Below are 18,033 nucleotides of genomic sequence, written 5' to 3'. Positions count from 1 at the left end.
GCTGGGAGGGATTGGGGGCAGGAGGAGAAGGGGACGACAGAGGATGAGATGGTTGGATGGCATCACCGACTCGATGGACATGGGTTTGGGTGGACTCTGGGAGTTGGTGATGGACAGGGAGGCCTAGCGAGCTGCGGTTCACGGGGTCGGAAAGAGTTGGACACGACTGAGCGACCGAACTGAATTGAATGTCACCCACACTAGTTTATACCTCGCAGTTCTTCCACACTCAGAACCCCCAACCCCGGAGGGGGCTGGAATACTCTATGATATTGACTCCCTCTATGGGCTTCCCAGGTGGTGCGGTGGGAAAGAATCCACCTGCAGATGCCAGCGATGTGGGTTCAGTCTCTGGGTCAGCAGGATCCCCTGGAGGAGGGCATGGCAACCCACTCCAGTATTCTTGACAGGAGAATTCCACGGCGCCTGGCAGGCTGCAGTCCGTGGGGTCACAGAGTCGGACAGCACTGAGTGACTGAGCACGTGTGAGGGTTGGGTTATATTTGAATCCCAGTGACCATGTCGGAACTCAAAATATTCATGAGGGAACTCTTTGGTCACAGTTGCTACTCCCATAATTTACTCGACTCAATCCATTCATTTTAAATTGTAAATATAGGAAGATGACAACCGTTCTAGTTAATTCAACTATTCTGTGTAGACCTATTCTTCTGCAGAAAAGAACCTCTGTAATCGAGTCTGATGAGGGCCAGGGCAGCGAGGAAGTCAGGAAAGCAAGATCCTTATGGCACCAAGGGCCCCCACGTGGACAGAGAGTTTCTGGATTTTCAGGCAACATAGATATTTGATGAGGGCACACTTTTAGTCTTTACCTTCTGAACAAAGACACCGCAAAGGTAAGAAATACCCAGAGACAGAAACTTGGTGCTCAGCTGAGAGCCTGGGCAGGCAGCGGGGTTCCTTTATGGGCTTCGGGGGGACAGTTCAGACGTGCACACGTGGAGCTCCAACCCCTCCCCACAGCAGGGCTCAGGCCAGGCCCTTGGCGGGCCACGGGGGACAGAGACTTCCGGTCTACTGCACTGATGTTAGATCAGGGGCCAGATGTGCCCAGGGGTGTGCAAGAGGCACTGGGAAAGGCACGAGCAATTCACAGCTTCTGCTAGCAGCTCCCCGCGGGCCCTCCACTGCCCTTGGAGGCAGGCCTGGGTGGTGGCGTCAGTAGCTCTGATGTCTCTGGTGTCTTATCGGGTTTGGCCGAGGAGGTGGCGGCAGGGTACCAGAAGCGACGGGGACAGGGAGGCCAGGGGCTTCTCCTGGGCTCCTCACCCTCCGGGTCACCAGATGGCACACGTCCTTCTGTTGAAGGACATATCCCCGGATGGAGGTCCTCCCCAGATGCCTCCCTCTGGGTCTTATAACCAGTCCCTCCTTTCCCTGTCACCCTCTGGGGCCCCACACCATAGCTCTTCCCACACCCTGCCCATGCCTCCACTGACAGTCCCTGTGGAAAATTCCCACCAATGACCCAGCTGAGGGTGCCATATTTTCCATGGAACCCGGAGTGAAATAGCTGACTCTCAGTGGAATTGCATTTTTCTCATACTTTATAGAGATTTGAGTCTAGTCATCTGATCCAACGGGGTGTCTCAAAAACTACACGATTCACCCATTGTATGGACATCGTCTAGAGAACTTGTTATATTTACAATTGCAACTTTTCAGCATGAAGTCAAGCCAAAGAGAATACACTGGCAATAATAAGTCACAGTGCTTTGCAGGAAACAGAAATAGAAATATTTTTAATAATTAAAATTAAACAATCCTCTAAAATATACAACTAGGTTTCACTTTAAGAAGGCTTAGCTTTGATGGTTCTCACAATACACTTTGACTAATAGTTATTAAGAAAATTTTAAAAATTGTGCATCATTGTGAATCTAAAATTATCTCAATTGAACAATGTGTTCTGACTTCAAAGATGTTAAAATGTGGGGGAAAAAATAAAGAATAATATGCCTTGGATATAGCCTGTCTCCCCAAAATGACTCATTTATGGTTGGAAAGGTAACATTTCCTAGGGAAAAATGATCCGTTTTCTTTTTACAGAGAACTTGTCTTACTTTCTAGTGGAAAGATGTCATGGATATGGCATCACAGGGACGGTCCTCTTAACTACAAAGTGAGGCATAGTGTCCTTTCTAGTCATTAGCACTGAACTTCTGAACACACATCAACCGACACCCATCAAACATGCCCGAGATGCTGTTGTGATTTCTAATTTGGGTGCTTCTGAATCTGTCTTTCTGTTTGCATCACCACCTCGGCAGGAAGGCCCCTAATGAAAGGGTCCGTGGCTGGCTTGGGGCTGAGGATCTGACTCAGCCTCGTCAAAGGCTATTGCTCAGAGCCCACGGTACCACCGCAATAACGCAGGAAGTGGAAGATGGAAACATTTCAGGCATCCAACAAGCCTACTGTCACTTCTCGAACTTTCTGCGAACCCACTGGATGACGAGGATGCTGATTTGAACCGGCAGCCCAATTAAATGCGCAACCACTACTAATTTACTTTCAGGCTGGATCTTATTCACACAGTTTTCACTATGCCAGGAGGTGGGTGGAATGAATAGAAAGGATGAAATGTGTGTAATGAAGTGATAGGTGGACTTGATAATCAGTTTCTACCAAGTGGTACCTTTTAAAAAAAAGTCATTAGTTGGAAACACACGACAAACACAGTAAGATGTTTATCTGTGAAATGGGCCTGAGACCTTTCCCTGAGGCAAATCTTACTCTTCCCCTGGGCCCGTGGGGCACCTGCTCCCCACCTGGCCAGTGGCCACACATCTTCCTGACTTTACCCCAGTCCTCTTGTAGGAGGGGGTGTGTGGCCACCCATCCGTGGCTGGGGGCTTTTTGCTGAAGATTTTGGAAGGCGTTGCATCAATGCTCAGCATCTGTGGGCGATTTATTTTCCAATGGGAAGGCCAGCGGTGTCTGAGTGGGTGCTTTGATCCACAATCATTATTTTTCACCACTGCTGATATAACAGAATCATCCTCATTTATCATAACAGGAGAAAATCGGTTTTTATGGGCTAAACTTGTTAGCAGGAAGCTATGGGAGGCAAAATGGTAAGACAGGCACTGAAAAAGGGCTTCTAGACTCTTTCCTGCCACCATGAGAGAGCCCCAACAAGCTCCCTGACACTCTGAACCTTGGTCTCCTCATTATAAATGAAAATGCCACGAACTCACAGAATTATGGTAAACGACATAGCACGTGTACCGTAAACTCTGCTCCTGCCTTGCTAACAAATGCATCGTGGGTTTATCTCATTTAAGCTTATCTTCAGATATTAGGAAGGAACAGGCACTTTCTTTCACACTCAAACTTGCAGTCTGAATAGTCAAAAGAGTATTTCAGAAAAAGTGCAGCAGAAATAGAGAAAGAAAAGGACGTAAGCTATGAAGGTTGTTTCCGGCATACATGGAATCCTTGTTGAAACCAGATTGTTTTACTCTCACTGGTCTCACCAATCATTATTCATGTTACACAACAATGTTTTGACATTTGAACTTTCCTTTGAAGTATTTCTTTAACTTGTTTATTACAACGTAATAATTTCACCTCCCACCATGCCTGTGTACCTGTGTGCATGTCCACCTCCACTGGCACACCAAGGAATAAAAAATGTAAGTCCATCAGAAGGAGCCACTTCTGAGAGATCATATGGGCCCAGCCCTGAGCATCAAACCTGACTTCAACAAGTCAGAGGAGAATCAAGACAGACGGTGCCCACGGAAACACTAATGCAGCTCACAAAACACCAAGAGTGATGGGCATTAATAGAGGGGGCGGTTATCATCAGACGAAGCTGAAAGCCAGGATCGGAGTGGCTGTCTTAACTTGAAATTAAGTCGAGCCGGTATCAGGGAAGATTGCCACCTCAGGAGGCTGGTCTTTTTTGGAGGACGACACCGTGGCAAGGCTCGGCTGAAGCGGACACACCCGAGCCCAGCTTGCCGAGGTCGGGCAAGACCAAACAACCTGCCCAGATGTATCGGGGGCTGGGACACCAGTGTTACCACGGACCCAGCGACACCTGTCAGGAGGTAAGACAGCCAATGTGGTTGGGCAGTCTGGAGGATCAGTGGGTAGAGAGAGGGCCCCCAGTACCACCTTGTAAACAGGAGGCACACGCAGTGACCTGCACCCCCGAGCGTCTGTGGTTCAGGGTAAACGATGCTACAGATGAGAGGAGTGAGAATGACTTTTCAGAAACGCGAACTCTGCCCCTGAAAGTCCTTGGAAGGTGGGCTGGGGCGGGGGGGCGCCTTACCGTCAGCGGTGCCGGAGAGGCCGTCGGCTTTGAAGTTGCTCGTGCTTTTCTTCCTCCGATGCTTCTTTCTGTTGGCGTGAGGGGAGGGGGGCGGGTCGAGCTTGGGGCTGGCGGTGCTGGAAATGCTGGGGCTTGAGCACAGGGGGTCACCCAGCCCCGGGTCTGCCGCCGGACCGGAAAAGGAAAAGAGCGCAGAGGTCAGCACGGAGAAACCAGGCTCTGCCAAGGACCACAGCAACGTTCCTCCAGTTACCAAGCCCCGGACACAGTCTCCGAACCGCGGCTCAGAGCAAACCTTGTGTTAAAAGGTCAGGGCTCCCCATGCCCGAACATGCCACCTGCCATTCCAGAGCAGCAGCTCCTTTCGGCATCTTCTTTTTGCTCAGGAGAATTTACAGTCCTCCTGTTTTGTTTTTTTTTTTAAGATCAGTGCTTCTCCAACTTTATTACTTTAAAAAATGTGTTATTGGAGTAGAGTTGATGTGAAATGCTGCTTTAGTTCCAGGTGTACCCCAAAGTGCGTCAGTGATACATATACACATACCCACTCTTTTTTAAAGATTCTTTTCCCATAGAGGTCATTATAGACTATCGAGTAGAGTTTCTTGTGCGACATAGTAGGTTCTTCTAAGTTATTCATTTTATACATAGTCATCTGTATATGTCAACCCCAATCCCTTCTCCTTTCCCCCAGGTTACCATAAGCTTGTTTTCTACATCTGTGATTCCACTTCTATTTTGTAGTTAAGTTCATTTGAACCCTTTTTTTCTTTTTTTTAAGATTTCATATATAAGTGATATCATATCATGTTTGTCCTTATCTGATTTATAAAGTTCTCTATTTTGCATGTTTGGAGTTCTGGAAAAGGAAAGTTGGGGGGGAGGTTTTTACTTGTTTATTTTTCTCTTCCCACAAATAATTTGATATATTAGGAACAAAAGAAATACTCAGGAATACATAGGAGAGTGTCATCTTAAATGGGGTTGACTCGTGTGTGTGCTCACACACAAGATACAGGTATTTCTGATTGTCTCCTTCCCTCAACATTCTGTAGGACCAAACATCAGTTAATTACTAGTGAGATGCCACAGGCCACCTCCCTGTCTCACCAATGTCTAGCAACAGTGCTTAGAAGTCCACAGTAGACCCGGCAATTTTTGATTCACTGAACCCTCTCACCAAAATGTTAAAATCAGTGCACAAATGTGATCATTCACTGGAAGTGAAACTCTCAACTTATGATGTCTAACTTTACTTTATCAGAGAAAAGAACACAACACCCTTAAAAGACATGAAATGAACATGCAATTCAGCAGAATGAACAAGTTCACTGAGAAAGGGATGAAGGAACACCACCCAGATACCTCCAAGCTCCTAAGAATTCATCATTTCATGACACAGCGTCTTTGTTAACTCAAAAGACAGAACCTTCTGTGCAACGAATGGATAAACATTCATTCATTCAACGAATGTTCTTCTGAGCACTTACTGTGAGCCAGTCAGTTTTCTAGACGTCCGGGATCCACTGCTGAGAATAACAAAGGCCCCCGTCTGAGTGGCATTTAGACAGCTGAGGGGCCACAACCCAGACTTTGTTACAAGGTGATGAGAGGGGAAAGGAGCCCATGGAGGGTGGACATTACAGAGGTGGTGGAGGGGTGGGGGGGACAGAGAGGGTCTTGATGAGAAGGCAACACATGGGCCAATGCTTAAAGATGGTGAAGACATGAGAACTCACGTGCATACCTTGGGGAGGAGGAAGTTACCAGAATCTGACCCTAAGGCCAGGTGTGCATGCTGGCAGTGTCCCAGAACCACAGAGGGGAGGACGGGAGACTCAGAGAGGGTGTCATCAGAGAGGAAGAGGGGCTCGGACACTGTCTAGGACCGGCTTTTACTCTGGGGAGCCCCTGCAGGGTTTTGAACATAAGGATGACCTGATTTTGAATATAAAGATACTTGAGGGCTTCCCTGGTGCCTCAGTGGTAAAGAATCCTTCTGCCAATGCAGGAGAGATGGGCTCGATTCCTGATCTGGGACGATCCCACCTGCCGCAGGGACAACGAAGCCCGTGGGCCATGACCGATGAGCCTGTGCTCTAGGTCCCGGGAGCCACAGCTACTGAAGCCCGCACGCCGAGAGCATGTGCTTCACAAGAGAAGCTACTTCAGTGGGAAACCTAAGCGTGGCGACTGGAGCCGAGCCCCCGCTCGCCACAAGCAGAGAAAAGCCTCTGCAGCAACGAAGACCCAGCACAGCCGAAAATAAGCAAACAACACTTTTATAAAAAGATACTGCAAAAAAAAAAAAAAAAAAGATACTGCAAATCTGAATTGAAAATACTTCTATTTTCTGAACCTCTGGCACATTTTAGCATGTATTAAGAAATATTAAAAAAAAAAAAAAGCTTAGTTTCTTTTAAGCTCTACACCCAGCTCCAGGAATGCCCTAGGAAGCAACTTGCTGACGTCCTAAGACCAGCAGTGCCTTTCCCATCCCTGCATGGTCAGGAGGGTCAATGTTCTTCCCATCCCCGCATGGTCAGGAGGGTCAACCTTCTTCCCATCCCCGCATGGTCAGGAGGGTCAACCTTCTTCCCATCCCCGCATGGTCAGGAGGGTCAACCTTCTTCCCATCCCCTGCCGAGCCAAGGCCTCTGGGAGCCTGTCCTGGGAGGGGTGGAAGAGTCAGCCCACAGCTCCTTCCTCCAGGAGAACCTGCCTCCAGGAGACTGGGACTCTAGGTTGAATCTTTATCCACGTGGTCATTTCTTCTTCACTCTCTCCAACTTGCCGCCTGCTCTCCACCAAAGGCACGCCCACCCTGGGTCTGGCTCCCCCCCTATAGACCCTCCTCCCCCTCCAGGTCCAGGGAGCATGGCTAACTGGAGGAGGGTTCACTCTGTTGCTAGCTTTTCACCTTTTAAATGGTCCCGGTCTTCTGCAATACAAATCTTTTAAAGAGAGCATTTCTTATACACATATTTTTTTAATTTTTAAAATACGAGATCCCACTGTATATAATATACCCCATTGTACATAAGACTGTATGTAGACATCAAGGGGAAAAAAAGGTTAGTCTAGTTGATGTTGTTGTTGTTTTTTAGTCACTAAGTCATGTCTGACTCTTTGTGATCCCATGGACTGTAGCCCGCCAGGCTCCTCTGTCCATGGGATTTCCCAGGCAAGAACACTGGAGTGGGTGGCCATTCCCTTCTCCAGGGGATCTTCCTGACCCAGGGACTGAGCCCTCATCTCCTGCATTGGAAGGTGGATTCTTTACCACTGAGTCGCCTGGGAAGCCTCCAGTCTAGTTAATACTTGTGGACAATTTCAGAGAGTTCAGAAGCTGCCTGATACTGCTGAGGCATCCAGGGACCCCAGGATCACTGGCTGATCCTAAAGCAAACGCTTTTAACATGTTAGTCAGTGCTCAAGCCTTACGATGAATATGTTTGTTATTTACTTTCTGCCCAGGTTTCAAAAATCTTCATGCTCTGACCATATCCTCTCTGACTCTCAAGTGTTAAGAACCCACCCTGTGCCAGGCTGGGTGACAGGCCATGGGGAAACTGGTCCCAGTGACCATCCCCATCCTCTAATAATGGAGGCTGATGGGGGGGTGCAGGCCAAGACAGCTGCCCTCTGCCGCAGCAGGACTGGTGTTTTGCTATTTCCCTCTGTCCCTTGGCACCACAGTTCAAAAGCATCAATTCTTTGGCGCTCAGCCTTCTTCACGGTCCAACTCTCACATCCGTACATGACTGGACTAGAGGATGAAAACCTCTGTCCCGATGGAGTTGACATCTAATGACTGAGAGGATGCCTGTCTGGTCTCTTGCTTGATACCTCCAGGAAAGACTAGATCTCCTGGGCAATCGGAGTTTGAAGAGGGGGAATCAGATCTATGGAAGAAACACCAAGATCCCCTGGACAAGGAAATGGCAACCCACTCTAGTACTCTTGCCTAGAAAATTCCATGGATGGAGGAGCCTGGTGGGCTACAGTCCATAGGGTCGCAAAGAGCTGGATACGACTGAGCGCCTTCACTCACTTTAATCCTATGTAAACAGAAGTGCCACCTACACACAGAGGGAAGTAAGGTGGAGAACCATCCACATGTCCACGGTCACCGAGGCAAGCTGGCTCCGTGGCCTCCCTTGAGAAACACGAACGTGGCTCCAGGAGGAGTCACCAGGACCCAGAGTGTGAGTGACAGAGACAAAGGAACCACGAGCCCGGGAAAGGGCCAGGAGTGAGCTGGCGTGGGGAGGGTGGAGGGCAGAACAAAGAACACGGGTCCTGATCTGGGCCCCGAAGGCGGGGAGGGAGGCGGGAGGTGAGCTTGCAGAATAACTCAGGGCTCTCATCTAGTAAAAGAAACGGTGACCCCAGGGACCAAACCAGAAAGCAGGGCCAGCTGTTTGTGAGCCCCAGGAATCCCGTCTCAGACAAGGAGGGGCATGAATAAAGGAAGTGATGTGCACCCGTTGCTTGGAAACCAAGAAGCATTCCCCGTCCACGGTCTGGCCTGCTGCTCACAGGACCAAGGTCCGCCCAAGAGCACCATCGCCGAAGTCTAGAGATGGCAGGCGAAGCTGGAGCCCCATCTCTTCTCCCCGCCCGGGTCAGTGCTCCAATGCTGGCCCAAGCCCTGCACACGTGATCCCAAGTCTCTCGCTGGAGGAAGGACAGATAACCACGATGTGGTCGGGTGTCCACAGGGGGTGGGCTAAGCGGGAGTCAGGCACAGAAGTCCCTGGGAAAACCAGGTGCCCCACGGTGGGGTCCATGGGGGCAGGCACAGCTCAGGGGTGGACAGCTGGGCACAGACAGGCAGCCGCCCAGGAATGAGGGGTCCTGCCAGGAACAGAAGGCTGCGTGTCGGGGCCAGGGGCCTGACTGCAGCAGCTGGAGCACCCACTATGCAAGCGGCCGGTGTCTGTGGCCCCAAGGACAGGGTTGGGGTGGTGAGTCACGACGGAGCCGAAGCAGGGGCAGGCCGGGTCATGGTCAGGGAGGCCTGGGGCAGAGAGGGTCCCCGGCAGCCCTGGCTGTTCTCCAGGCTGGGTGTCACGTCAAGGATGCTCTGGTTTCTAGTGACCTGGGTTCCGCGTCTGGGTGCTGGTATCTGAATGCCTGGCTCCTAGATCCTGAGAACTCCCTTTCAACAGAAGGTGTTTAAACAGTCCCCTGGTTTAAAATACGACCAATCAAAACACAGTGGGCTTCTGTACTATGCTTTTCCATCTCCGATGACACCTCCTGCCTGACAAGGTATCCCTCAGCCTGAAGAGCCTCTGACAGCCCGACCCCGGACCCCGAAAAAGCACCTGCAGAACACCATCTGCTCCTCCTGAGAACAAATAACGCATCTTGTTTTCTATCAATTAGTGGACACTGGACAGACGGCCCCGTCGACGGCCTTAAATGCGAGAGGGGGCAATGCAGAGGGCAGAAGAGGGGAGACGGGTAGAGAAGAAAGCCACAGCAAAGGAGAAAGGGGAGCGCCTCATTACGCCCCCTCTCACCCGGCTTTGATGGAGGGACCGGGAGTCCCCGAGACGCGGCACTGAGCCGGGATGGGCCAGTCCTCCGCCATCCTGCGCGCTCAATGCCGGCCATTAGTTCTTCCCAATCGGGCATCAATGTTCAACCCACACCCCAAAAAATACATAATACGAGCAATAATGATAACAATCTGCAGGCTCTCGAGCTTCGGGACGTGAAGTATGAGTCAAAGAAGCAGTTTCACTTTTCACTCGGCGAGCTGACAAGCATGACTACAGGGGGAATAAAATAACATTCCGTCCGCATAAATATCAAGCAGCCCGCTCGAGACTGATGGGCCAGGAATGTATTCTTAGCCATCATTCCGGCAGACAGGCCCAAGGACACTCATAACTTATTTTACAATCATTTAGTTTCAGCTCAAGTGGAAAACGTGACAACTTATCTCTGCTGACAAGATGCCATATCGAACCTTACAATTAACTCTCCTCCGATTATCTGCCCAGCCGATCATTAGCTGGGCCATTTTCGATGAACTGTTGCAGGGAGCGTGTCTCGGTGATGGCCGCCGATGCCAGGTGTGAGGATGGGTTTTTGACATCCCCGGCCGCTATTCAAATAGGCCGGGCTCCGTGCCCCAGACTCCCAAGGCCCTGCTTCTCCCAAGGGTCTCCCAGTGTGTGTGCCAGGTGGGGCGGGGCCGGGGGGAGTTCGTCCGCACTGTCTACGTGCGAGCTGAGCATCCCCATGACTATTAGCATCGCAACAAAACCGGTATCACTATGGCCAGTGCTCCTCCAGTGGACGTGTGCTCCTCACCCCCCAGAGTCTATTTCAGGGAGCCTGGGGCTCTGGAGGGACGCCTCCCACCACTCCTCCTTACTGAGCTTGACCTGCAGAGGGGACACCAAGAATCCCCTGCAGGACTCCCCCAACCTCCCCACATACACGCTGTCTGGAGGGGCTGCTGATGGTCCCGAGGGCAGGCTGACTGTTAATTTCCTACATGTTGAAGAAAGAGGGCTTCCCCGGTGGCTCAGCGGTAAAGATGCCACCTGCCAATGCAGGAGACACAGGTTCCATCCCTAGATGGGGGAAGATCCCCCGGAGAAGGAAATGGCTACCCGCTCCAGTATTTATTCTTGCCTGGAGAAATCCAGCAGATGGAGGAGCATGGTGGGCTACAGTCCATGGGGTTGCAAAGAGTCGGACACGACCGAGTGATGGAACAACGGGGAATGCTTTAAAAGGCATGCTCACAAGAAGCCTGGAGGGCTTCCCTGGTGGCTCAGTGGTAAAGAATCTGCCTGCCGGTGCAAGGAGACACGGGTTCAATCCCTGGTTCAGAAAGACTCCACACGTTGAGGTGAAGGGAAGTCACAATACCAGGGCTCCAGAGCCCGGGAGCCACGACTGAGCCCATCTGCTACAGCTACTGAATCCTGAGTACTCTAGAGCCCGTGTTCCAGGAGAGAAGCCGCTGCAGTGAGCCCAAGCATCACAATTACGGAGTAGCCCCTTGCTGCAACTAGAGAGAAGCCCAGGCAGCAATGAAGGCCCGGCAGAGCCAAAAAATCATAAGTAAATCAAATTATAAAACAGAAGCCAGAATGTCGATTAAAAAAAAAAGGGAAAGGACCATGAATGCATATTAGCTCTTCTTTCTCACTCTCACATAGACCCCACCTTACTTATTTGGCAGGATTAGGAACCACATAGAACTAAAAAAAAATCTTCATGTTTTGGTATTAGGACAAATTCAAAAATGATCAAAGACAGAGCTATTTGTCGGGGATGGGTGGTGGCGGTGGGGGAGATCACTGGAGAGCTAAAACCTTTCAAACACTCAAGATGAAGTCATCGCAGGAGCCGGTCCATTAAAACCCATTTCCTTCAAGACAAAAGCCGACGGTATAAAGCCAATTTGGACCTTCACGAAGGGCTCTGCTCTCCCTGGAGCTCAGAGAGACGTGTGGGCCGGTAAATAAAGAACCAGGCCACCTCTGCCATCCAAGGAAATCACAACATCCCGGGCCTCTGTTAAAAGGTTGAGTGTGAAGTGAAGTTCAAAACCTCGCCCCTTCTCACAGTCCTTTTGACGGGAGCTTTCAACAGGAGGAGGTTTACTTGAATCCCCATCTCTGAAGATGTTTCAGAGCCCGGCACATTGTCCAGCTCCCTTTGCGGCTGGCGGCGCGCGCTCAGAGGGTACGCGGTGTCAGAAGAAGGGGCAGCGGGGACACGGTGGGGGGCCCGGGAAGATGACAGCTGCTGGGGAAACGGGAGCGACAACACAGCGTCAGACGGACTCACAGAAGTGGGAGGAAAGGAAGACAATAGAAGGGGCCGGGGTGAAGGCAGAAGACGGGGAGAAGGGTGTCCTACCCGGCTGACTTCCGTTCCGCCTCGAGGTCTCAGCCGAGGAAGCCGGACGGGTCGGGATGGGTCTTCATTTACCCGAAGCCCTTCCTTACTGACATATGTTTCCAGAACAGCCTTCAAAATCCCCCAGAAATTCTGATCGCTAATTAGGGCATGGGGTTTCGTTCCGAGGCAATGAAGATGTTCTAGGCCTGTGCGACGGTTGCCCCTAAAAGTACTGAACTGTCGGCGATAAATGGGTGAATTATATGTGCTCTCAGTGTTAATTTCAATAAAGCTATTTTCAAGCAAAAGGGAAAAAAAGGCGGCGGCGGGTGGCGGGGGTGTCATTGTATTAAATGGGCTTCCATGGTGGCTCAGTGGTAAAGAACCTGCCTGCCAGTACACTCCTACACGTGGGTTCCTTCCCTGGGTCGGGAAGATCCCCTGGAGGAGGAAATGGTGACCTGCTCCAGTATTCTTGCCTGGGAAATCCCAGGGACAGAGGAGCGCAGCGGGCTACAGTCTGTGGGGTCACAGAAGAGTCTGACATGACTGAGCAACTAAACAGCAACAGTGTATTCAGTGCTCAAAGCCACGAAAGGAGGGAGACAAAAGAAGGTGATGGGAGAGGCTAGAAAGTCTGCAGGTCCGGGGTCAAAGCAGGTGGTCCCAGGGGGACTGGGGACATTCAGGAACCTAAGCTAAGCCGTTCCCAAGACTCAGGCCACACCATCGAGCGCGGGGACTTAAGTGGCTGCCCGGGTCTCCAGACACCCGCCAGGACCCGGTTGGACGTCTCAGATAGAGGGTGGACCCTGTGATGGTCATGCTCTTGAGGGAGCTGCCCCACGCCCCCCGTGTCCTACGGAGGACAGCACATGCCGCTGGGGGGAGCCTTGCTCTTCGCAAGCTCCCTCGTGGTCACCCCCTTTCTGAGCCACACCCCCTCCCCTCCAACCTCCTGGGACACACGCTGCCCTGCGCGCTTCACCACCTTGCCACCTGCCCCTGCCTGCCCACGACGGCAGGCTCTGTAAGTGTCTCCTCGGGTCCCTTTAGTTTTTCTTCCTGCCGGCTGCTCAGCATGTCCTGATACCATCGCCCGAGCTGGGGGAACGCGAGCCAGGACTTTATATTTAGGGGTCAAAAATTAAATTGTTCTCTAGTTGATTTTCAGCTGAATCAAGCTGAACAAGTTCAAATTAATCTGGTGTGCTCCCGAAAAATGCAAAAAGGTGCTCTGAGCAGTACCATTAGGTGGAAATGAAATCATTTCAAGAGACTCCCACCTCTTGGCAGCCTCATCTCTTTTTACATAATCAGCCACAACCCATTTCTCAAGTTGGGCACTGATGGTCGCTAAATGACAAAGAGATTCTCTTAAACGTGGGAGGCGCCACTGGATGAGCAGGCTGGGGAAAGGCTGAGACAAGGAAACTCAGTTAAATAGAGAAGTTAATTAAATGCACGATCCTACTTTGATAACATAAATTTCCCGTCTTTAGAAACTTAGCTGTTTCTATGAAAAGTCACTTGGAATCAAATTCCCAACTCCTGCACAAGAAACGGTCCTGACGGAGGTAGGAAGGCAGGCTACAGTTCCACACGTCCCCAGAGGGCTCTGTCCAGGGTCCTGAATGTGCTCAGTTGGTTCATTCTGAGCAAGACACAGAAATACACGAAGACAAGGCTGTTCCTTCACGGCACATCCCTGCTCTTCATCTACTGACATCATGTGGTTTGAAAAAGTAGAGCAATGGTGCTCCCAGCTTTAAGAAAACCTGATACACAGAAGCCCAGACTAAAACAGGAGGTAATTTGATTGTGACAGATCCTTCCATTGGTCCAGGGTCACAGTGTCAAAAAGGTAAATAAACAGTAGAGTGTGCTTGAGCATGCTTAACTATTTCCCTACTGCTTAGACGGACTGCAAATTTTTTTTTTACCATAAACCAATACTTTTCATATATTTGTAAATATTCATAATTATTGCATGAGGGCAGTTTACAAGGGAAGGGCCCAAGAAAATGAGCTCTGCATACCCCCCCGCCCACGGCAGTGTGTGAGGGGTAGCACTTGCTGGCTGACTCCCATTTCAGCTCTTATTTTGCATGCCTCCTGAGAGGAAGTTCACGGTCCTCAGAATGGCTGACATCAAGTGGCCGAAGAGGAAGGCAGATGGGGCAGGGAGAGAACCACAGCATGAGTTCCACGAGAAGAAACTAGCCCGGCTGTCGGATCACAAAAGCAGCTCAAAATTCCACCTGGCTATGTGGCTGGGCACCTCATCTCCCTTGGGTCTCAGCATCTCCACCACATTGGGCGAAAAGGCACCCGGAGCACCTGGCCCTGGCCGGCCACATCCCAACCGGCCCCTTCTCTGTCTCGGGCGACAGCAGCTCCGCCCTCTGGGAGTGCAGGTCAGCAGCTCGGTCCAGCCTGACTCGACTCTTCCTCTCACACCCCTCAGCAATCCGGGAGTACACAGCGCCACACGGCGCCTGGACCTGTGCTCAGGGCGGCGCTGACCACCTGCCAGGTGGGTGGACAGACAGACCCGCCTGCCCCGGGCAGGCTGTCTTCTAGAGGTGTGCCAGCCAAACTAAGACAGCTCCTGTCCTGGAGAATTTACATCCCAGTGACGAGGTGGTGTCAATAAACACGGCGGACACAGACACACACACTCACACAGAACACGGGCGATGGTCACACTGAGCGGAAAGGCAATCTGGGTGGGCGTGAGGGTCACCGGCCTGCTCCTCGCCTAGTCCTCAAAACCTGTTAAACGTGGCCACAAAGGGCAATCAAGTCTTCGTTTTTAACAGTAATCATTCACAAATACCAAGAGTTGGCGGGGATGTGCAGAAAAGGGAACCTCGTTCACTGTTGGTGGGAATGTAAATTGGTGCAGCCACTATAGGGAACAGTGTGGAGGTGTCTCAAAAAACTAAAAATAGAACTACCACATGAGCCAGCAATTCTACTCCTGCGTATTTATTTGAGAGAAAAAAAACCCACTAATTTGAAAAGATACATGCATCCCAATGTTCACAGCAGCATTATATGCAGTTGTCAAGATACGGGAGCAACCCGAGTGTCCATCAACAGCTGAATGGGTAAAGAAGATGCGAGATATCTTCTTATCTACCGAGCTAGCTAGCTAGACATCTATAGACACATACAATAGAATGCCACTCAGCCAGATAAGAATGAAAAGGTGCCACCTGCCACAACAAGGAGGGACCTGGAGGGTATTCAGTGAAACAAGTCAGAGAAAAACAAACCCTGGTGTCACTTATATGTGGAGTCTCAGAAACTAACTAGTGAATCTAATAAAAAAAGAAACCGACTCACGGATACAGAGAACAAACTAGTGGTTACCAGCAGGGAGAGGGAAGAGGGGAGGTTGCAAGACGGGGGTGGGGAGTAAGAGCTACAATCTACTCTGCATAGAATAAATGATAAGGACGTTCTGTACAGCACAGGGGACACAGCCAATGGTTTATAATAACTATACGTGGAATACAACTTTTAAAAATTGTGAGTCTCGTGCTCGCTTCGGCAGCACATATACTAAAAATTGTGAGTCACTACGCTGTATACCTAAATCGAATGTAAGACTGGACATCAACTATGCCTTGACTAAAGAAAAAAAACCAACCATCCAATAAGTTGACACTGAGGACTCTCAACACAGAACTGCAATACCAGAAACATATATTACTGATCCCCAAAGAAGATTATTTGGATGGCATCATTGACTCTATTGACATGAGTTTGAGTAAACTCCGGGAGCTGGCGATGGACAGGGAGGACTGGCGTGCTGCAGTCCATGGAGTCGCAGAGTCAGACAAGACTGAGTGACTGAACTGAACTGAAAGAAGATTATAAATTTAGGGGGCAAAGCTCTGATAGCTATTAGAGAGGGGCTGGGAGCCCAGGACCAGATGACCCTTTCCGTGACATCCTCCCTGCCCCTCTTCCCAGCTCCCACACAACATTGCACCCCTACCACCACCTTCAAAGTGATGTGATCTGATTCTGGGGGATCTCTCCCTTCCATGGTGGTGTCCCTCTGAGCTTTAACTTCTTTATGAGTGTCTAGCAGCAAGTAGACATCAAACACCAAATATAAGTGCTCAGTAAAGTCTTCCAAAAAAAAAAAAAAAGGCCAAGACACAAACTGCAGCACAAAAAACCCTACATATTTAAGGAAAGTCTCTGAATGCTGGAAGAAACAAAAAATCTAATATATCTATCATTGTATATTTATGACCTAGAGGATTTAAATATTATTTAAATGCTGGCTGAAAAATCTGTATTAAATATCCTTCCAGTTTTGAGCCCTTTGGAAAATAAATGATTACCTTATGACGATGATAAATTGTACCTTCTTTTCAAAAAGATCTCAATTTTCCCTTGGGCGTCATCACATGTAACATTATGTTTGAACTCAACAGTGGCTTTTTTTTTTTGGATGAAATCAAATGGTAATTTGCAAAGTCACAGAAATAATATCTTCTCAACATTTAAAATGATACTTGAAAAACTTCTTGTTCTACATCATCTCACTACTGTCTCCGAAGCCGTGGGACAGGAGGCTTGATTGTGGTTCCCACGCCTTTGTTGAAGGTGGGTGGCAGGCCAGTAAGTGATGCTATCAGGTGCTTCAAACGTCCGGCCGCTTGAAAAGGAGGCCCCGCGGGTCTCAGAAACTCCATTCCTTTCCGCACACCTGGGCCCTAACAATCGCCCCACTCAAGGGGTTGGGGGATAGGAAGCAGGACCCCCTCCTGCCTTAAGCCCCTCAGCCCACAGGAGGAAGGGCACAGGGCTGGTTTGAAGGGTGGGCTCCATTGGTAATCCCGTCTCAGTGGTTCTGCACAGACCCCTGGAGCTGGAGAAGGGCAGTGGGCAAGCCCTGGGGACCACAGGTGACAAAGCCCCCGCTCAGACGAGCATGATCTGACTACAGATGTGCACAAGACACCAGTCTGCAAGTAACTACCCAGCACCTGCTTTGTGAGAAGCACTGTTTTAGGCCCTGGGGAAACAGCAGAAAGACACTATGTGTTTGCACGTGTGTGTGCTAAGTCACTTCAGTCATGTCTGACTTTTTGAGAACTTAAGGACAGTAGCCCGCCAGGCTCCTCTGTCCATGGGATTCTCCAGGCAAGAATACTGGAGTGGGTTGCCATGCCCTCGTCCAGGGGATCTTCCCGACCCAGGGATTGAACCCAAGTCTCTCAAATTGGCAGGCGGGCTCTTTACCACTAGCACCACCTGGGAAGCCCATGTGTTTAAAAAAACAGATACAATTAGTGCAAAACCAAACAGACCAATTCAAATGTAATTCGATACTGGACTTGAGGAGGCAAGATGTACTCAGAATACATTTATTTAAAATTGCATCATGAGCTGCTGTGGGCACCTGTCTCACACCTGTATACTCTTTCAACAAACAAACATTTTTGATAAAAATGTGGATCAACTCTATATTTAAATGTGAGGATTTGTCTTAACGAAATTTTTTTGAAAAGTGTGAGATGACTTCTGTAATGCCACTGAAAAGAGAATATTTCTCTTTCCCGCTGTTTTAGAATTTTGCTAACCTGCTGCTAATGACTAATGACTGTGCTACATATTTTATGTAGATTCCAAGGCTGGGGTTAATCTCTTAACTTCCTCTGCCTGAACACTAGATGCTATCAACTCACTCATGTCTCTAACCAGAGGCAGGTGAGGGTTGGTACTGCATTCATCTGAATAAAGAACTTGAGACATTCAGGTCGTCTGCACTTTGAATTTGGGAATCAGTCTGTGTGGTATTAATAAGAAGATGAGGCTAATGA

General features: G+C 49.8%; 1 protein-coding gene across 5 annotated transcripts in view; it reads right to left on the bottom strand.

Moving 5' to 3' along the window:
• AGAP1 (ArfGAP with GTPase domain, ankyrin repeat and PH domain 1) overlaps nucleotides 1-18,033 on the bottom strand; it is a 574,797-nt gene that overhangs the window by 125,758 nt on the left and 431,006 nt on the right. For 4 of the 5 annotated variants that reach the window (XM_043462059.1, XM_043462060.1, XM_043462056.1 and 1 more), the window contains one exon: nucleotides 4,307-4,468. In XM_043462059.1, coding sequence (XP_043317994.1) covers nucleotides 4,307-4,468 — 162 coding nt within the window. Of the gene's footprint in view, nucleotides 1-483; nucleotides 4,070-4,306; nucleotides 4,469-18,033 lie in introns of those variants that run through there. The other variant, XM_043462057.1, reaches the window with a different exon arrangement.

Source organism: Cervus canadensis, chromosome 2, assembly GCF_019320065.1.
Source record: "Cervus canadensis isolate Bull #8, Minnesota chromosome 2, ASM1932006v1, whole genome shotgun sequence".
NCBI lineage: Eukaryota > Metazoa > Chordata > Mammalia > Artiodactyla > Cervidae > Cervus > Cervus canadensis.
This window is presented reverse-complemented; position numbering and strand designations above follow the sequence as displayed.